The sequence below is a fragment of the Papio anubis genome, chromosome 1 (assembly GCF_008728515.1).
Source record: "Papio anubis isolate 15944 chromosome 1, Panubis1.0, whole genome shotgun sequence".
In the NCBI taxonomy this organism is placed as follows: domain Eukaryota; kingdom Metazoa; phylum Chordata; class Mammalia; order Primates; family Cercopithecidae; genus Papio; species Papio anubis.
In genome coordinates this window covers 118,764,541-118,786,328 of record NC_044976.1, presented here as the reverse complement: position 1 = coordinate 118,786,328, position 21,788 = coordinate 118,764,541, and the positions used below count along the sequence as shown (strand labels likewise).

The 21,788-nt window shown below is 41.2% G+C and overlaps 1 protein-coding gene across 7 annotated transcripts in view; it reads right to left on the bottom strand.

The window, feature by feature from the left end:
• CHD1L (chromodomain helicase DNA binding protein 1 like) overlaps window positions 1–21,166 on the bottom strand; it is a 55,484-nt gene extending 34,318 nt beyond the window's left edge. For 3 of the 7 annotated variants that reach the window (XR_004178597.1, XM_031655693.1, XM_031655726.1), the window contains exons 1-6: window positions 20,834–21,023; window positions 9,461–9,573; window positions 7,229–7,335; window positions 6,275–6,389; window positions 5,329–5,360; window positions 1,328–1,409 (exon numbers count right to left, since the gene is read on the bottom strand). Coding sequence is in view for 3 of the 7 variants with exons in the window: in XM_031655693.1 (XP_031511553.1) it covers window positions 1,328–1,409; window positions 5,329–5,360; window positions 6,275–6,389; window positions 7,229–7,335; window positions 9,461–9,573; window positions 20,834–20,966 (582 nt within the window). In the remaining 4 variants the exon portion in view is untranslated. Of the gene's footprint in view, window positions 1–1,327; window positions 1,410–5,328; window positions 5,361–6,274; window positions 6,390–7,228; window positions 7,336–9,460; window positions 9,574–20,833; window positions 21,024–21,061 lie in introns of those variants that run through there. The other 4 variants (XM_031655767.1, XM_031655776.1, XM_031655719.1 and 1 more) reach the window with 3 other exon arrangements.
• Between the last annotated feature and the right edge of the window lie 622 nt (window positions 21,167–21,788).

The following is a 21,788-nucleotide window of genomic DNA, read 5'->3' as shown; positions in this document are numbered from 1 at the left end:
TCATATGAATTACCCACTCTGTGAAAAACAGACCAAGACAAGCTCTCAGAAGGAGATACTGTTAAAAGTCCCTACAAAGAAGGCAAAGGACACCAGGGATAGAGGGGGCCCCACCAGGGGACAGTAACCTTTGAGACTGGGCTAATAATACACAGTGATCATATCTACATTAAGACTCTAAAAACTGCAACTTTTAGGCCAGTAAATATAGAATTCGTATCTAAGACTTTCCTCCAAATGACCTTTAAATTTATCAATTGGTTTATTATAGGACAAGGAACAAACTTCAATTATCATCACAGAAATTAACATATAAGGTCTCATCAATGAACAAACCTTTACCAAGTCAGTAAGAAGAAGGGTATTTCACATTGCACTGACTCCTCAGAAAAAAGGACCAATCTAGGCTACAATGATATTTCTCATCTACTTTGCCAGAATGATGCAAGAGATCCAGAGAAAGGAATGAAAGCAAGTGTATCATGCTCAAAAGTAGGACAAAGACAAGAAACTGGAGGTAATATTCAATAGCATGTAATTGGTCTCTTTATGACCCCAGGTGAACTATCAAATTTTTTCAACAGGTGAATTGAGGGGAGGGGTACATGTCTTGATATATCTACTATTGCACAGAGAAGAATCATAAGATTTTTTAAAAGAAATTGTCCCTTTGAAGATGTTCAAAAGAGAGTTGAAACATTTCTGAAATAAAATGCATTTTACTGGGGTAGGGTTCTTATTCACCAGATATTAGTAAACCTATCTCCTATATAAAAGAAAGAAGAAGTTAGGCCATATTCAGTACTACTTCTGTCTTCCATAAAATGTTTATTTAGCCCTGCGGAAATCAAACTCGAAAAAAGGTTTCAATTTAATTGACTCTATATAGGCCTAAACTAGTATTTTTTTAAGGGAGTTACGAAGAAAAGATGAATATGTGGAGCACAGAGAATTTTTAGGGCAGTGAAACTACTCTGTATGATACTGTAACAGTAGCTATCATGGTATTGTACATTTGTCCAAACCTACAGAATGCACACCACCAAGAGTGAACCCGAATGTAAACTATGGAGTTTGGGAGATAGTGATGTATCAATGTAGGTTCATCAGTTGCAACAACTGTGCCACTCTGGTGGGGTATGTTGACAACGGGGGAAGCAGTACATGTGTGGGGACAGGGGAGAGCTGTACATGTGTGGGGACATATGCATGGGAAACATCTGTAGTTTCTGTTCAATTTTGTTGTGAATCTAAAATTACTCTAAAATATAATGTCTATTTTAAAAGAAGAGGTTATATAAAAACTAAGGCTACACTGTAAGTTTACCTCTGACAAGGTCTTATGCAGCAGGGAGCTTTGGTTTTTCAACCTGTGAGCTTCATCCACAACAAGAACACTCCAAGGGAATCTGTGAGAGAAAACCCAAGCTTTCAGTTTTGTGTAATTTAAACACATATTTCACAATCAAAAGTCTTACTACAAAACTGTGCCTGTTATTAAAAAGACTAACAGTAAGCCTCTTCTATTACAAATGCTACCAAATTACCTTCCTATCTGAGAGGCTACCATGTGCATAATACAGTATCTGGGTAAGGCAGTAAAACTAAGGGATTTTTTTTTAACAAAATGGGGAAGACCTATGAAGAAGGGAAGAAGCCAGAGACAGAAAGGAAAAGGAAACATTTATGATCTATTACTTTGTGCCAGACACTGACCTCAGGGCTTTATGTGTTATTTAGTCCAAAAGAATATAGCAGGCAGACAATTGTGCTCATTTTACTAACAAAGACACTAAAGCTCAGAAAGGTTAGGTGACTTGGTGGAGGTCATAAAGACAGAGCTGACGTTCAAACACAGAAGAAAAAAATCAAGAGACAGTGGTGCTGCAGGAACTTAAGAAATGTGACTTTAGGCCGGGCGCGGTGGCTCAAGCCTGTAATCCCAGCACTTTGGGAGGCCGAGACGGGCGGATCACGAGGTCAGGAGATCGAGACCATCCTGGCTAACACGGTGAAACCCCGTCTCTACTAAAAAATACAAAAAAAAAACACTAGCCGGGCGAGGTGGCGGGCGCCTGTAGTCCCAGCTACTTGGGAGGCTGAGGCAGGAGAATGGCGTGAACCCGGGAGGCGGAGCTTGCAGTGAGCTGAGATCCGGCCACTGCACTCCAGCCTGGGCGACACAGTAAGACTCCGTCTCAAAAAAAAAAAAAAAAAAGAAATGTGACTTTAAAATGGGGAAGTGGTGAACAGAGTCAAATCTCACAGAGATGTCTAGGAAGATACATCCACTGAATTTGTTGACATGGAAGTTATTAGTGGCTGCTGCCAGAGCACATCTTATAGCATAGTGGGTCACATCAGCAATTTCTCAAGAAGTTTCAGTCATAAAAGTAAATACTTTGACAAACACTACTGGGAAGCTATTTTTAAAACATTCAAAATACAGAAGATTTATGTGGGAATTTTTCAAGTTGTATTATTTAAAACAGCAAAAAATGGAAAAATAACCTAAATGTCCAATAATAGATGGTAAAATATTACATGGCATTTTAAATAATAAATATGATTATGTTGCAATTTAGAAGGCCTATAGAATAATAAAAAGATACAAATATCATATATTCTCTTTTACAAATGTAAAAGTCATGCAAAAGATAATAAAGTGGAAATTATAGGATGCTTACTTTTTATTTTATAAACATTCTGGAATCCCCCTACTTTATTTTCATATTTAAAAAACTAAATGTATATACCGGTAAAACAGAATATTAGAAAAACAGTAGGTATGGAAAGGAAAATTCCCCCAAAATTAGAGAAAGATCTTGAGCAGAGGTTCACCTTAAAAGGAGGAGGCCCTCTTCCTGAGGCTACAGAGAAACTCCAGAGGACAGGCGGAGGAACAGAGGTGCCTACTACACTACCAGTCACCTACTAAGAGGAGTGAGTAGAGGGAGGACGGAAGGTCCAAAGAGACTGCAGGAAGTCGAAGGAGAAGGCTGGGTGGCAGGAGCAGAGGATGCATTTAAGGATGGTAAGAAACAACGGCCCAGATGAAGTTGCACAGTGGTCATGAGATAAGGTACAGAAATTTCTCTAGGATGGTGCCTGGCTCTGTTTGAATTAGCTTTCAAAACAGATTAGGTTCTATTCCCCAGTGAAGAACTAGACATTTAGGTGTCCAAAAAATGCTTGTTCAGTGAAACAGGCTATAGAGAGGTGGATTTTGGCTCATGAAAGGAAGTGGGTCAAATCTCTCATCAAAGGATACTCTAAAGGATGCTCCCTGAAGAGGAAAAGATGGGGGGAATTCCAGCACTGAATGGAAAGTCTGATGAGGTAAATTCTAATCCTCTTGATCCAAAGAGTTTCACAAGTCTATTGTCCAAAACATTTCAAATTTTTCATATTTGTAACATGCACAGCCTTAACTCTTCATAATAAATCTTTTTAGGGCAGAGATGATATTACACTTCCCTGCTATTCTCAGAATGTACAATATGGTAATAAGCAATATAACCTTCCAAATATATTGAAAGAATATAGTTGTTGGGATTCATACTACAAGACAGCATTATAAATATCCCTCTGTTACTTAGGTTCTTAAATCTACCTGAAAATGCATTGAAAACAAATGATCTGAAATAGAAAGATTCTATTTCTGCTGAATAATGTAGAACTCCAGTACAACTAGCTATTTTGAGAAGTTCTCTTAAAAAGAGGCTCCACAGCACCAAATGCTGGGTTTAAATGTCTGCTTTGCTATTTATCATCAGCAACGTAACCTTGGATGGGTTACCAAATCTCTTACTTTCCTCACCCGTAAAATGGATGATAATAGCTGCCTCGTAGGGTTTTCATGAAGATTAAATGGGATAATTTATGTAAAGTACCCAACAACATTTATGTCCCAATTTTACTGTCTTTTGAGACTTCCCATATATTGCTATGTATTATGGATATCTGTACACTTCTTATCCCTCCACTGGAGTTTATGTCTTCTTAGGGTAGCTCTATGATTTACTTTCCCGAGAGTGCCAATAACTCTCAGAACAATGTCTTTCCAGTGAGTGACTTTCAACAAATATTAAGTTGAATATTAATAACAAAAAGAGAGGGAATGTATATCTTCTTAAGAAAAGTAAGATAATGGCCGGGCGCGGTGGCTCAAGCCTGTAATCCCAGCACTTTGGGAGGCCGAGACGGGCGGATCACGAGGTTAGGAGATCGAGACCATCCTGGCTAACACGGTGAAACCCCGTCTCTACTAAAAAAAAATACAAAAAACTAGCCGGGCGAGGTGGCGGGCGCCTGTAGTCCCAGCTACTCGGGAGGCTGAGGCAGGAGAATGGCGCAAATCCGGGAGGCGGAGCTTGCAGTGAGCCGAGATCCAGCCACTGCACTCCAGCCTGGGTGACAAAGCGAGACTCCGTCTCAACAAAAAAAAAAAAAAAGAAAAGTAAGATAATATGCTCACTTAAATGAAATACTGGATAGAAGTCGTGAATCTATGACCTAGCCCCTAGTATTTCAAAATAACACGAAAATAGAAATCCAACTCACAGGAACCTGGATGAGAAATAACATTTAAAATATTGATAAAATACTTTTAAAACAAAAATTTTTGAATATTAAAATACAGAATATCCACCTAACCATGTCATAACTACAGAGGTTATACAGAATGAAACCCTGTCAACATATCTTTCTTATCTAAACTCTAGCCCTTGTTTAATTTGCATTTTAACTGTTATCTTGACATGACCCTATCATTCCCATTATCAAGTGGTATTGAGAGTTAAATCTGAGTTTCCAATTTCATGGGCCAACATGAAGTCTAAAAGTTAACTAATTAGAGGTACACTTAAAACTCCCTTTTTAAAAAGTTAATTCCATAGCACTGATTGCTACTTTAGGTTATTTCCAGCAAACAGCTCAAATGAGTCTCCTATATTACAGTAAGATCTTCAAATGGTAGTACTGAAAGGGGTCTATGCAAGTTTCATGTAAAGAGCCTAATATCTATTAACCATACAAAGTATATTTAATCTCATTTAATTTTCATAACAGCTATTTGAGGTAAGAAACAATTATCCCCATTTTACAGATGAAGAAGCTGAAGTTCATGGAGATTAAATAACTAACCCAAGGACACACAGCTAATGAGTAGAGGACTGTAACATGGGGACTCCCGCCATGCTGCCTACCCATAAAGAGAACTAAGACATACCAGACATGCCAGGAGAGGCAAAGTACTAAAACGTGAAGGAAAGACATGACATTCACGATACATTCAACGCAAGTTCTTAAATAGTGCAACCTACTCACGATTTTAGAAACGATGCATCTTTCAAGCAAATCTGAAAAATTAGGAAGACACATTATAAAGGCTGAAATTGATAAATTCTGATATTGATAAGCTAGTTTTCTGTGAACTCTCTTAAACTACAGGATTTATCTAAGTCTCATTTGTTCATTAAGCAAAAAATGTTCTGAAAATAAGTTCTAAGTAGCGCCGTCTTAAAAACAAAGAGAAAAAAAGCCTGATTAAGGAAGGTCGGCCGGGCGCGGTGGCTCAAGCCTGTAATCCCAGCACTTTGGGAGGCCGAGACGGGCGGATCACGAGGTCAGGAAATCGAGACCATTCTGGCTAACACGGTGAAACCCCGTCTCTACTAAAAAATACAAAAAACTAGCCGGGCGCGGTGGCGGGCGCCTGTAGTCCCAACTACTCGGGAGGCTGAGGCAGGAGAATGGCGTGAACCCGGGAGGCGGAGCTTGCAGTGAGCTGAGATCAGGCCACTGCACTCCAGCCTGGGCGGCAGAGCGAGACTCCGTCTAAAAAAAAAAAAAAAAAAAGGAAGGTCAGCGGCACACACTTAGACTGAAGAACGAGGATTTAAAATAAGGTGGCCGAAGCAGTCTTCCATTCCTATCCTCCAATAACAGACCTGATTCCTCAGTCCACAAAACCCTTTCCCCTGCCTGCCTGCCTGCCTGACTTCTGTTCATCAACCAAGAGGCAGTTCAACTGCCGCCTCCTTGAGAAGCCTTCCCCCTTGATCCACCAAGAAAGGAAAAGATTGAACTAATTTGAAGCGCAATGATCCTTCACTTCTTTTGGTCACAGCCCTCTTTTGAGACTCTGATGAAGGCAGACTCCCTGCCCAGAAAACTGTGTGCTCTCAACAAAACTTAAATATAATTTCAGCAGACTCTACAAATTCTAAGGTCATAGGTTAGGAGTTCTTGCTATAGAGAAACGAATGAATACCTCGTAGGTAGTCAGTAGCACATGAAAATGTGACTCCTGTTTCAGGTCTTGCTGAAGGCAGGCTCTTTCCTCCTTGTCGCCTGCATATGTTACACAGGAAAGACCTGGAGCAAATCTGAATCCAAGAAAAGAAGTAGATGAACATAAACACTAGATCCATATGACAGCATGTACATATCTGGAAAATTACATTTCATGGGAGGATTGCAATGTGCCGACCTCATGAGGTCCTACAACCAGAGTCTTAGGGCTCTGAATCTCATCTAAAGTAATGGTTGAACCTCAGAGCAAGTTCCTATGTGAACAGGTAAAGGGATCAGATCTAAAAAGGTCTTGTGCTGACTCTAAAAATAAAATGATCTCTTCCACATTAGTTACTTGCTATGTCACTATGAAAAATAGGCTGGGCACGGTGGCTCACACCTGTCATCCCGACACTTTGGGAAGCTGAGGCAGGCGGATCACATGAGGTCGGGAGTTCGAGACCAGCCTGACCAACATGGAGAAACTCCATCTCTACTAAAAATACAAAATTAGCTGGGTGAGGTGATGCATGCCTGTAATTTCAGCTACTTGGGAGGCTGAGGCAGGAGAATCATGTGAACGCAGGAGGTGGAGGTGGCGGTAAGCCAAGATCATGCCGTTGCGCGCCAGCCTGGGCAACAAGAGTGAAACTCCATCTCAAAAGAAAAAAACAAACAAAAAAACAAAAACAAAACAAAAAATGGCTTCTAAGTTCAATACTTACTATAAACGATTACTGACCTTTAAATTGCCAATTACTCTTCCCCTATTATATCCTCAGTGTCTACCTACACTGCATAAGTTCAAAGTTTTCTGGAATAAACTTACTAATTACAACAATAGGTTGTTTTATCATATTTTATACATCATCCAGAAAAAAAAATCTTAATGAAGATAAACAATAAAATTTCAGCTACATCTACTCTGTACCTTTGCATTTCTTCTTTCCAGTTGCTCAAAACAGACAAGGGGCAAAGAATCAGAAATGGTCCTTCATCATTTAATCTTCCTGCCAAATAAATTAAGAGAGCAATAGTCTGGAACACAGAAAAAGAAGGCAGTTTTGATCACATTTCTCCATGAGAAACAACCATGAAGTTCCCACAACCCTGTAGGGAACACACACTCTTGTGTAAGACTTGTTTTACAAAGAAATATCGTACAATCTTCCGCACATTAGGAGAGTAATCCATTCGTAGAGCGAAATCATGTAAGCCTCAATATACTTGCCACGGAAATTTATGGAACTCAATTACTTCAGTAGTTAACAAGCAATGAGGCTCAATGTTTAGGTAATTGAACCTCTACTGTAAAGAAAAAGTCAGGAAAGACAATAAAAATCAATGAAAATCCAACTGATGACCAAGATCTGCAATACTCTGAAAATATTAAGCAAGAAGTGCGAAGATATGACTGTAAAAACCACCAATCGCATGGTGGCCCTCTGCTGCCTGCCAGGCTTTCCCGAGGGAGGATGCTTTCCTTCCTCTCTCACTTCCTCCCACCTTCCCCTACTGTTTTCCTTTCTTCCATATGTATTTACAGGGTGTCTTCTATTTGTTAGGCACTGTTCTATATGCCAGTGATACAACAGTGAACAAAACAGACAAAATCCCCAGCCGTCCTGGAGGACACATTCTAACGGGGAAAACAGACAATACATGATCTTCCTAAGCTTAAGGAAGGGTATAAAATGGAAATACTGGTAAAGGCAAATGAGCATACTTCAGAAGATTCTAGTACACCTTATGACTTGAATGTTGCTGTAATATACAGAGAAAATAACCTATTTTAAAACAAAAATGTGTCAACAGACTCCATCTTCAAATGCTGAGCTATTTCTGAGAAAAATCTGTCCTAAGGGTATAATTCAAAATCCTGAGAAAGCTACAAGCACAAGGATGTTCCATCAAGATTAAACAGCACAAAAAGAGGAGGAATCATCGTTTCTCATCTGTAGAACATTTAAGTAAATTATAAATTCTCTTGATGGAATATTATGCAATGTTGATAATGATTGTGAAGAATATAACAAAGTAAAACATTATAGTGACACTGTTAGATTAACAAAATACAAACTATATATGCACTATAATTTCAACCACGGGCTGGGTGCAGTGGCTCACACCTGTAATCCCAGCACTTTGGGAGGCTGAGGCAGGAGGATCACTTGAGCCCGTAAGTTCAAGGCCAGCCTGGGCAACACGGTGAGACCTCATCTCTACAAAAAAAAATTAAAAATAAGCTGTGCGTGGTGGCCTGCGCCTGTAGTCCCAGCTACTCAGGAGACCGAGGATTCCTTGAGCCTGGGAGGCAGAGGTTGCAGTAAGCCAAGATCATGCCACTGAATTCCAGCCTGGGTGACAGAGCAAGACCTTGTCTCAAAAACAAAAGTTCAATCATGCAAAACATTCATTGCAATTCATGGTTATGGTTAGAGTGCTTACATTACAGGGTGGTAGTTTTTATAACAGAAATAATTTTCTTTTTAAATTATCTATGTTTTCTCAGCCCAAACTGTGCCTGGAACCATTCTTTAATAAGTGACTTAATGAATTAAAACCATTCAGTCTAGCTTTTCCTAAGGATGCAATTTCGAGAAAGTTTATCTTTTATTCTATAATCCAGGTATGTCTACAAAACAAGTGTGGAGTCACTAATGAATTCTAGCAAGAATTTAAGGAAGAAATTACAGCAATTCTACATAAACTCTTCCAGAAAATGGAAGAGAAGGGCATACTTCTCAACTCATTCTACAAGGCCAGTTTTACCCCAATACTAAAATTAGATAATGACACTACAAGAAAATTACAGACCAATGTCTTTCATGAACATAGATGCAAAAAGTCTAAACAAAATTTGAGCAAAACAAATTTGGAGGTGGTATCTTTTTAGAGAGCTTAAAGCAGAGCTATGTGAACATCTGAGGAAAGGACAAGTAGCATTTGCTGGCCCTGAATAAAGTCAACAGGGCAACTGCAATGACTGAGGCAGAGAAGACTACAGGGAAGGCCCTTTCCCGGTGCAAGAGCCAGTTAGCCTGGATCCCAGGGACATCTGTGAAACTGAGCTTTGTTTTAGCTCCAGAGCTCTCAGGTCCAGAATGAGTTATAAGGAGGTACCGCAGTGGCGGTGTGCAGTACTCGTCGCATCGTAACACACCTGGCATGTCTTCCCCAGGCCCATCTCATCTCCCAGGATACAGCCATTCTGACAATGGAAGCGCTGGGCGAGCCAGTTTACTCCCTCCAGTTGATAAGAGCGTAGGTGAATCCCTAGAAACAAAAAATAAAGCAAATCCGAAGAGCAGACATTTCAGCACATGCACAGGCAATGTTCTAAGAGTTTGAATGAGGAACACAGCCTAAATTCACGTAACTCTAAACCTCACTGGCCATATCTTTTGCTGAGGAGTTATGGATATCTAAACATCTGCTGACTTCCAAACTACTTTTTGAGCAGACTTATTCACCTTTATATTCAAAGCCCCAAAGTAGCCCGTCATTGTTACCTGATTCACTTGATAGATGAGAAAGTCAACCTGGGATCTGGCCTCTATACTGCCTGAGACTCACACCAGTGTCCATTCTGGGAAATGAGGCATTACTGATACAACCGAACAAAGAGCAACAACACATGGATTGTACATGTGTCTGCTTGCTTAATTGCACCCATTTAAATATGTCATCAATGCTAAAGGAAAAAACTTAGGACTACATTGAATAGCGCTTCAACACAGAAGCGCTGTTTTTAAAAATGGAAATGATGTTTCACAAAGGGTGCTTAACTGTGTACAGGGATGGCAGAAAACGTGTGAAATTAATATGGAGCTTACTGACTCTCTTTTCTCTTTCCCTTGGTGAAAAAAATCCGATTTCAAAGAATAGCCATATCTTGGGAAGGTGAAAAACCCTAAACATACTTTATATAAGAACTATTAGCAAAAACATAACTTTCTGGTTGAACTTATACCTTTAAAAAAAAAATCTTCAAAATATATATTAATTGTACAAAATTTTAAAAATAAGTTATTTTTTCTTAGGCACTTACAAATACCAAAGGAGCAGTAAACACTTTACATAAATTACAGTATCTCAGGCCAGGTGCGGAGGCTCATGCCTGTGATCCCAGCATTTTGGGAGGCTGAGGCGGGCAGATCACCTGAGGTCAGGAGATTAAGACCAGCCTAGCCAACATGATGAAACCCTGTCTCTACTAAATAATACAAAAATTAGCTGGGCGTGGTGGTGCACGCCTGTAATCCTAGCTACTTGGGAGGCTGGGGCAGGGGGAATTGCTTGAATCCAGGAGGCAGAGGTTGTAGTGAGCTGAGATCGCGCCACTGCACTACAGCCTCGGCAACAGAGACTCTGTCTCAAAAAATAATAATAATAAATAAATTACAGTATCTCATTTAATGCTTATAATGATTCTATGGAGTAGGTATTATCCCCGTTTTATAAATTAGAAAATTCAGAGATTTCTATTTCTGATGGGAGTATACTTATTTTCCCTTATTCCTCTTGCTAACTACAAATAAAAACCCTAGACATGCTACAGAAAGCAAGCACAAAACTCTGAAAGCTGCCGGACGCAGTGGCTCACGCCTGTAATCCCAGCACTTTGGGAGCCCGAGGCAGGCAGATCACGAGGTCAGGAGATCAAGACCATCCTGGCTAACACGGTGAAACCCCGTCTCTACTAAAAATACAAAAAAATTAGCCGGGCGTGGTGGCGGGCGCCTGTAGTCCCAGCTACTCGGGAGGCTGAGGCAGGAGAATGGCGTGAATCCAGGAGGCGGAGCTTGCAGTGAGCCGAGATTGCACCACTGCACTCAGCCTGGGCAACAGAGCAAGACTCCATCTCAAAAAAAAAAAAAAAAAAAAAAACTCTGAAAGCTGCAGTGAAGAAGCAGACTCGCTAGGGACCTTGAGACCTGAGGAAGGACAGGGTAGTAAGTTCCCTGGAATTTATTTTTGTTTTATATATCCCAGTCTGACAGGTCAAGAAATCAGCAAACCGGAAACACCAACTGATGTAGACCAAAACCAAAATCAAACAACCCCCCCCATATTAGTCTCTTCTCATGCTGCTAATAATACCTGAGACTGGGTAATTTATAAAGGAAAGAAGTTTAATTGACTCTCAGTTCCACATGGATGGAGAGGCCTCACAATCATGGTGGAAGGCAAATGAGGGGCAAAGCCACATCTTACATGGCAGCAGACAAGAGAGCTTGTGCAGGGAACTCCCATTTATAAAACCATCAGATCTTGTGAGATTTCTTCACTACCACGAGAATAATATGGGGGAACTGACCCCATGATTCAAATATCTCCACCTGGCACCACCTTTGACATGTGGAGATTATTACAATTCAAGGTGAGATTTGGTTGGGGACACAGCCAAACCATCCCACCCCCACCCCTCACAAGCCTGCTCCTGCTAGAAAATGGCAGCCTAGCAAGACAGGAAACTTTTAGATAATAACTGCTCTATTCTAGTAAACAGCACAGGAATAAACCTGTGGTCCCCACCAGCAAAGGCCAAGTGGAAAGCATAGACTTCTCACCTATAGCTATAACGAGTGCCCCAGCACCCCAGCCAGGATGGTATAAGAGAAGGCCAAGTAGGGAGCTGGGATTTTTATCCCCACCAACCAGTAACAAGGCCCTACCCCTTGGCCTTCACCTGCAGGATCAGTAGAGACTCGGGAGGGAGCCACAACTCCCACCCTCGCCCAGCAGGAAGGAGGAGCCCCTTCCCAATCCCCAGATGTGGACAGAGTCTGAAGGGGGAGCCTGGACTTCTATCCCCACCTGGCAATAACAAGGCAGCAGACCCTCTTCCCCTGCCAGAGCAGCATCAAAGACAGTCAAACAGGAGGTTTGAACATGATTTAAAAAAAAAAAAAACAAAACACGCCTGGCTCTAATTATTATAAAAATCATTCATTATATCAAGAACTGGGAAGATTTTAAACTGAACGAAAAAGATAATAGGTGCCAACACCCAGATGACACAGACGGTAGAATTATCTGACAAAGACCTTAAAGCAGTAATGATAAAATGCTTCAACAAGTAGTTATGGATGCACTTGAGCAATTGAAAAAACAGAAAACCTCGGGTAAGAAACAGAAATCTCGGCAAAGAAATAAAAGATATAAAGAAAGACCAAGTGGAAGTTTTAAAACTGAAAAATACGCTAACCAAAATAAAAGGCTACTGATGCTGTTGATGGCATCAACAGCAGAATGGAAGGAAGTGAGGAAAGAATCAGTGAACTCTACAGAACAGAAGTTAGAGAGAGATTACAATCAGAAGAGAGAGAAAGCAGACTGAAAACAAATGAACCTCAGGGACCTTCAGGACTACCACAAAAGATCTTACATTTGTTCAATGGTGTCCAGTAAAAAATGGTGAAGGAGGATAGGGCTGAAAAAGTACTTAAACAAATAATAGCTGAAAACTTCCTGAATCTGGCTAAAGACTTACAGTTTCAAGAAACTGAGTAAACTGCAAACATAACAAAATCCTGCCAGGCGTGGTGACTCACCCCTGTAATGCCAGCACTTTGGGAGGCCGAGGCAAGCAGATCATGAGGTCAAGAGATTGAGACCAGCCTGGCCAACATGGTGAAACCCCGTCTCTACTAAAAATACAAAAATTAGCTGGGTGTGGTGGTGGGTGCCTGTAATCCCAGCTACTCAGGAGGCTGAGGCAGGAAAATCGCTTGAATCCAGGAGGCAGAGGTTGCAGTGAGCCAAGACAGTGCCACTGCACTCCAGCATGGTGACAAGGAGAGTCTCTGTCTCAAAAAAAAAAAAAAATTCCAAAGAAATACACACCGAGGTATGTAATTATTAAAATGCTGAAAACAAAAGACAAAGAAAACATCTTAGATGCAGCCAAAACAAAAAACCAAACACCACCTTACTTAAAGAGGAAAAACTATTCAAATGCAAGCAGATTTCTTGTCAGAAATCTTAAAGGCCAGAAAGAAATGGCACAACATGTTTCAAATACTGAAAGAAAAGTACCTCCAATCCAGACTCCTGTAATCAAGAAAAATAGTATTCAGGAATGAAGAGGAAATTCTCAGATGAAGGAAAACAAAGAGAATTTATCATCAACAAACCTACCCTCAAAGAATGGCTAAAGGAAGCCCTTGGAAAAAAAAGGATATGATAAAAGATGGAACCTTGGAACATCAGGAAGAATGTGAGAATGCAGCATTCAAAAATATGTGTAAATACAACAGGCTTTCTTTTTCTTGAGTTTTTAAAATTATGTTTGACAGCTGAAGCAAAGATTATAACAGTGTCTGACGTGGTTCTAAAGGTATATAAAGGAAATATTTAAGACAATTATAAACAGAAGGTAAAGCTAAAAATATAAAGGGAAGATAAATATTTAGGGAAGTAATGTTTATATAAAGGGAAGTTATGTTTCCGTACTTTACTCAAATAGGTAAAATGACAGTATTAGTAGTCTGTGATTTTATACACACACACATACATTTATATACAATACCTGTAACGACCACTAAAAAGCTATACAAAGAGATAAACTAAAAAACACTGTAAATAAAACTAAAATTCTAAAAAATGTTCAAATAATTCACAAGAAGGCAAGAAAAAGAAAACAAAAACAGATAAATTAAAAACAATAAAAATAAGATGGCAGAGTTAAGCTCACAGTAATAATTACATGAAACATAAATGGTATAAGTATACCAATTAAAAGACAAAGACTTGGCTGGGCACAGTGGCTCACACCTGTCATCCCAGCACTTTGGGAGTCTGACGCGAGAGGATCACCTGAGGTAGGGAGTTCAAGACCAGCCTGGCCAACATAGAGAAACCCTGTCTCTATACTAAAAATACAAAATTAGCCGGGTGTGGTGGCGCATGCCTGTAATCCCAGCTACTTAGGAAGCTGAGGCAGGAGAATCACTTGAACCTGGGAGGCAGGAGGTTACGGTGAGCCGAGATCACGCCATTGTAGTACAGCCTGGGCAACAAGAGCGAAACTCCATCTCAAAAAAAAACAAAAACAAAAAAAAGACAAAGACTTCCAGAGTGGATTTTAAACATAACCCAATTATAAATTGTCTACAAGAAATTCAACCCAAAAATAATTAAATAAGTGAAAAATAAAAGGATGAAGTGGTAGACAAAATAGTGGCCCTCACAAAGATGTCCAAGCCCTGACCCTGGCATCAGTGAGTATGTTACCTTACATGGCAAAAGGCATTCTGAACATATAATTAAGGCTAAGGGGCCTGAGATGGGAAGAGTATTCTGAATTATCCAGGTGGGCCCGGATAATGCAATGGACATACAATCTAATCACATGCATCATTCGGAGAATCTTTAACAGCTGTGGTTAGAGAGGAAGCTGGCTAGAGAAGGATCAAAGAGATGAAATGTTGCTGGCTTTGAAGTTGGAGGAAAGGGGCCAGGAGTCAAGTAATGTGGGCAGCCTCTGGATGCTGCGAAATATATTCTCCCCTAGAGCCTCCAGAAAGGAATGAAGCTCTGCTGATACCCAAACACAGGAGAATACACATTCTTTTCAAGTGCCATGGACCGTACAACATATTCAGGGCCTGTCTTAGTCCATTTAGTGTTGCTATGGAATACTTGAGGTTCAATAATTTATAAATAAAAAGAGGTTTATTTGGCTCATGTCTCTACAGACTGTACAAGAAGCATGGCACCAACGTCTGCTTCAGGTGAGGGCTTCAGACTGTTTCCACTAATGGCAGAAGGGGAAGTGGGGCTGGCATGTACAGAGATCACATGGTGAGAGAGGAAGAAAGGGGTGGGGAATGCCAGGCTCTTTTTAACAACCAGCTTTCTGGAAGCTAAAAAGTAAGAAGTTGCTCACTCTCTCTGCTCCCCGCTCAGGGACAGCATTAATCTATTCAGGGAGGATTTGCCCCCATGACTTAAACACCTTTCACTAGGCCCCACCTCCAACATTGGAGATCAAATTTCAACATGATATTTGGTGGGAACAAGTAATCCATATCCAAACTAAAGGAGGGCCAGAAAACCTTAACACATTTAAAAGAACTGAAACTGTAGAGTGTATGTTCTCTGACCACAATGTAATAAAATTAGAATTCATGGACAGAAACATTAGAGGCAAATCTCCCAACACTTGGAACCTAGACAACACACTTCTTTCTAAACAGTCCATCAAAAGAGGAAGTCTCCAGGGAAATAAATACACTAAACTAAATAAAAATGGAAATACAACATATCAAAATTTGTGCAATAAAAATTAACTCAAAGTAGATCATGGACTTAAATAAGAAACTGTAAAGCTTTTAGGGAAGAACTCCTTAGGATCTAGGAGTAGGCAATGAGTTCTTATATTTGACACCAAACCACAAGAAAACTATCCGTAAGAGAAAAAAATTGATAAATTGATAAATTTTTAGCCAAAATTTAAAACTTTTGTTGTTGTAGGAACTCAGGGACCCCAAATGGAGGGACCGGCTGAAGCCATGGCAGAAGAACATAAATTGTGAAGATTTCATGGACATTTATTAGTTCCCCAAATTAATACTTTTATAATTTCTTACGCCTGTCTTTACTGCAATCTCTGAACATAAATTGTGAAGATTTCATGGACACTTATCACTTCCCCAGTCGATACCCTTGTGATTTCCTATGCCTGTCTTTAATCTCTTAATCCCGTCATCTTCATAAGCTGAGAAGGATATATGTCACCTCAGGACCCTGTGATGATTGCCTGAACTGCACAAATTGTAGAGCATGTGTGTTTGAACAATATGAAATCTGGGCACCTTGAAAAAAGAACAGGATAACAGCAATGTTCAGGGAACAAGAGAGATAACCTTAAACTCTGACTGCTGGTGAGCTGGGCGGAACAGAGTCATATTTCTCTTCCTTCAAAAGCAAATAGGAGAAATATCGTTGAATTCTTTTTCTCAGCAAGGAACATCCCTGAGAAAGAGAATGGCCCCTGAGGGTAGGCCTCAGAAATGGCTGCTTTAGGGGTGGCTGCCTTTTACGGTCGAAGGCGAAGGGATGAAATAAGCCCTGGCCTCCTGTAGCGCTCCCAGGCTTATTAGGACCAGGAAATTCCCGCCTAATAAATTTTGGTCAGACAGGTTGTCTGCTCTCAAACCCTGTCTCCTGATAAGATGTTATCAATGGCAATGCATGCCCAAAACTTCATTAGTAATTTTAATTTCACCCCATCCTGTGGTCCTATGATCTCGCCCCGCCTCCATTTGCTTTGTGATATTACCTTGTGAAGCACGTGATTTCTGTGACCCACACCCTATTCGTACACTCCCTCCTCTTTTGAAAATTGCTAATAAAAACTTGCTGGTTTTACGGCTCAGGGAGCATCACGCAACCTGCTGACATGTGATGTCTCCCCCGGTCACCCAGCTTTAAATTTTCTCCTTTTGTACTCTTTCTCTTTATTTCTTAGACCAGACAACGCTTAGGGAAATAGAAAAGAATCCATGTTGAATATCAGGGGCGGGGTTTCCCCTGATATTTTGTAAGACATATATCTGAGAAAATACCAGTATCTAGAGTATATAAAGACTAGAGTGTGTCAAAACTCAACAGTGGAAAAAAAAACAACAACAAAGGATCCTATTTTAAAATGGGCAAAAGACAGAAGAAGACATTTTATCAAAGAGGTTACATATTTCATTAGCCAATAGGGAAATTCATATCTAAGCCACAATGAGATACCATTACACATATATTAGAATAGTCAATATAAAAAAGTGGCAATATCAAATGCTGGCAAGGATGCAGAGAATCTAAACTCAATCACTCATACATTGCTGGTGGGAATGTAAAATAGTACAGCTACTTTGGAAAAGGTCTGGCAATTTCTTTAAAACCTAAACATGCAACTACCATATGACCCACTCACAGAACTCCTAGGCATTTATTACAGAGAAATGAAGATTTATTTTCATACAAAATCTATCCACAAATGTTTACAGTATCTTTCTTTTCTTTTTTGGCAATAGTCACAAACTATAAACAACTCAGATATCCTTCAGTGGGTGAGTGGTAAAACAAACTGTGGTATACTGTGCTGTGGAGTACTACTCAGCAATAAAAAGAAACTATTGATACATGCAACGACCTGGATCAATCTCCAGAGAATTATGCTGAGTGAAAAAAGCCAGTCCCCAAAGGCTACATGTTGTATGATTTTACTCACATATCATTTTCAAAATGACAAAATTATAGAAATGGAGAACAGATTAGCGGCTGCCAGGGGTTAAGTAAGTGGTGAGGTAGAAGGGAGGTGAGTATAGCTATCAAAGTGCAAGTTGAGGGATCCTTGTGGAGATGGAAAATGTTCTGGATTTGACTGTCCCAATGTCAATATCCTGTTGTGATAGCGTACCATCGGTGCAAGCATACACAATGTGATAGTGTACCACACTGCAAGATGTGACCATGAGGGGAAACTGGGTAAAGGTTACATGGGATCTTTCTGTATTATTTCTTACAACTGGTGACTCATGCCTGTAGTCCCAGCTACTCAGAAGGCTGAGGTGGGAAGATCACTTAAGCCCAGCAGGTCAAGGCTGCAGTGGGCTACGGCACTCCAGTCTGGGCGACAGAGTGAGACCCTGTCTCAAAAAAAAAAAAAGTTGAATTTTCAAAAATAATATGGAATTACATCCACAAAGATAACAATACTTAACACTTAGGAGTCAACAGCAAAAAAACAGAAATTACTCTTGGTAGGTTAGGCAGAAAAGGATGTAATACAGGGAATTAGATAACCACAAAATTGTCGAAAGGGCTGGAGGAGTAACATCCAGGCTGATCTTCTGGGTGCAACTGCTAAATCAAGCACCACAGAACAGGCACACCAAGGAAGTATCTACCTCCATGACCTGGAAGCCAGGAACCAACCAGGAGGCCACCGTACCGTCAGCTCCAGGAACCTATCAACCGTGATAACAAAATGAATGCTCTGTACCCACCCAGAGACCCATGAGGTAGTAGGCAAGAGGGAAGCAGAAAACCCAAACCCCTCTGGGTCCTTTCCCTCACTTTCCCCTTCCAAATCTCCCACAGTCATGTGCCTGGCTAAAGCCAAGTCACATTTACAACCAAACTACGGTGGGGTTTGGGAAAGGTAGTCTTTAGTTTTTTAACCTCCAGATGTAGATTCTTTTGCCCTTCTGTCAGGGAGATGGCAAGTAGTGAAACAGCAAGCAAAACAGCAAGAAGTAACAGGTCTGCATATTCCAGAAACAAAAAGGTCCTAAGGTAATTTCATGATCCAAAGATGAATATCCAAATGTCCATCAATATTGGTAACCAAATAAACATTAAATTAAACAATACAATAACATGTTAACTTCTGAAATTAGAAAATACTAGTGTTACTGAGAGTATGGAGAAATAAGCAAAAATTTTGCATATTCTTTATTCTAGAAATAGTACTTTTCAGGAATTAAACGTCCATAGCTATAATAAATATTTGGTTACAAGGATATTTATTAGTGTTACTTACAATAGCCAAAAAAAAAAAAAAAAAGAACCTAAATAAATACCAAGAAGAAGGACTGTCTAAACTATGGTACCTCCATATACTGAAACACTGTAACCATTAAAAATGACGTTGAAGAAGACTGAATGATAAAGAAAAAAAGTTATGATTTCCCAAAAGCATGTACATCAAACTCCATTTTTGCACCTTCCCCCTCCACCAGAAAGTAAAGGAAATTATACAGGATAGAGAACATGTTAACAGTAAGGAGATTATGGAGAATAATATTTATTTCTTTATGCATAGGCTATTTCCCTGAATGTTTTACTGAAAATATGTACTACTTCTGTAACCAAAAGAAAAAAAAAGCAGTAAGAATTTTTTTAACCAACTCATGAAGAATAGTTTCTCATAATACTAGTTTATTCTGGTAAATAGAAATAGAAATTTCAAGTTATAATATTCAGTACCTATTCCTTTGACCCTGCTTTTTTGTTTTCCTTCTCTCCACTACCAATTTATCCAAGCTGCCACATTTGCCTACTTAATTCTGAATTTACTCACTCCATTCCATCCACTCAAACTTGCAACCTCTTGTCTCCTCATTTTCACTAAAACACTTGCCCATATGTACGTTTCTCCCGGCATATTATCCCCAGCTAAGTATCAACTGGCACACCTTTCTGAGCCCTCTCTCACACAAGTTCTTAAAGAACCATTCCCAACACTTGAAAGGAAATAGGCAAACACCACAAACATCAACTTAAGATAAAGTCAAACATAAAAAGACCAGTCGACAAGCTCGTACTTAAACTGGATACATACTCCTTACAGCCACAAATTCTTACAGACTCAGGGAATCAAGGAGAGGTCTTTCTCTTTCCCATCTGCATCCTCTCCATTCAACTTCATCCTTCTCTCTTCTAAGCTGAACACAGAACTGCACCTTTTGTTTCATTCCTAGAATGACAAACCTCACTCTTTCATGGTATTGAGCACTTAAGTTATTGTTTATACTTTTAAATGCACTCTCACTAGTCTAAAACTCTAGGTAGGAAGGGTCCATATTTGTTTAGCTCATCTCTGTAGCCAATGCCTAAGAATACGCTCCCAGTAGCATTTAATCAGTAATGAATAAACGACTGTATTATTATTACTGATGCACGATTCTGTTAATACAAAGCACGCACTACGTTCCCCACTTGTAAATAAGGAAAACGAGGCTGGGGGTTCAGCGGCGAGTCAGCGCAGACCTGGGAAGAGAGCGGGGTCTGGGGCTGCAGTAAGTACCGTCAGCAGTGCAGCTGCAGGGCTGCGGGGCCTGCAAGGTTCGCGCTTTGCAGACTCTCCGCAAGGGCTAGTGTCAATAAATCGAGTTACGTGCGGTAGTGAGCGGACAAGCTAAGTTGGCATATAGTGCGTGGTTCAGTCAGTATTTATGAACGACTCAAGACACAAAAATAGCTTCATAAAACAGTGCTTTGCTTGAGTCTGTCCGCTCACTACCGCACGTAACTCGATTCGGAGAATTAATCAGTGGCGAATTCTCCAATAACTGCGCGCACACAGTAAACGGAGAAGCTGAAGCTGGGAGATGAGTTGATCGTTTTACAGAAACAACCAATAAACTCCCCAGGCCAGGACCCAAACCCACTGTAACAGCAACGGGAAGCCTACATCCTTGGTGCACCAGGCCGTCCAACTCTTCATCGGAGGCCTGCAGGTGGCGCTGATCTCACCATGTTTCCCCTCCACAGGCCGGGGGCCGGGCCTGGCTCCCGGGACTGCGACCTCATTCATCCCGCGTCCGCCGCCCCGCGCGCCGCGCAGGCGGGGGACGTGGCCAGCAGGCCCGGGCGCGGTTTCTCTCCGCCCACGGCAGGAGCGAAGGAAGGCCCTGGCGCCGGCGGGTAAACAGCCCACCGGGCGGCCCACCCGCTGCGCCTCCGGCCCGCAAGAGGCAGTCCCAACAGGTTGGCCCGCCTGGGCGAAGTCCGCCCGGAGCCCGCTCACCTGTCAGCCCCCATTGCCGTAAGTCCTGCTCCTGCACCCGCGCCCGCGCCGCCTCGGCTCGGCCCTCAGCTTGAAGCCGCATTAAGAAGCCAGGCGCTTGGCCCCCGCGGCTGGCAGCGCCCGCGCGCTCCATCAAGCCAATAGACGCCCCGCCCCGCGCGCCCCAGCGTGCAGTTCCCTCCCAACCTCCCAACGCGCGGGGGCGAGCGGCGGCGCGCTGGGGTCCACCTGCGAGCGAGGCGCCGCCAGAGGGCGCGTCCTGCCACGATTTCCGGAGCGGAGCTGTGCAGTTACCCTCCGGCTTAGGCAGTTTTTGCAGTGCGGAGTGGAAGGGCCGCCCAGTTCTCACTAGTTATGCTTCTGAAGCGCTAGGCGTCTGATCACGCGCAGGGCGTCTGGTTGCCTGAACTGCCCGTCAAGGAGGTGGCATATGCTCTTCATTCATTTATTATTTAATCAATATCGACTATCATGTGTCAGATACTCCGCTGGGCCCTGGGGGTTGTAGAAGTGAGAAGGACTTGTTCCATGCCCTCCAGTGATTCATGACAAGATCAAACTGTCCTTGATCGGTTTACGTAGTGATAAGTTGGTTTAGTCCCTGAAATCCATTTCTTACTGCCTGTGACCTGTAGGCCAAAACTGGGAACCTCTGAATAGTAGTAAATTAAAATCACCAAAGACGTCATTGTTGCAGTGGGTATGTCGAGTGCATTATGGCGAGCAGATTGAGACAATGTGTTCAGTGACTCAACATCAGCTTTGAGTGGATTTATCATGTACTACATCACTAATATAAATATGATAATAACAAAATAGCTGCATTTATTGATGAAGTTCTAGGTGGTGTCCTAAGGGCATTAAGTATGTTTTCTTATTTAACCCTCACAATAACCAATAATTAGGTGTTATAATTGTCCTCACATTGTAAATGAAGATATTGTGACTTGTAATG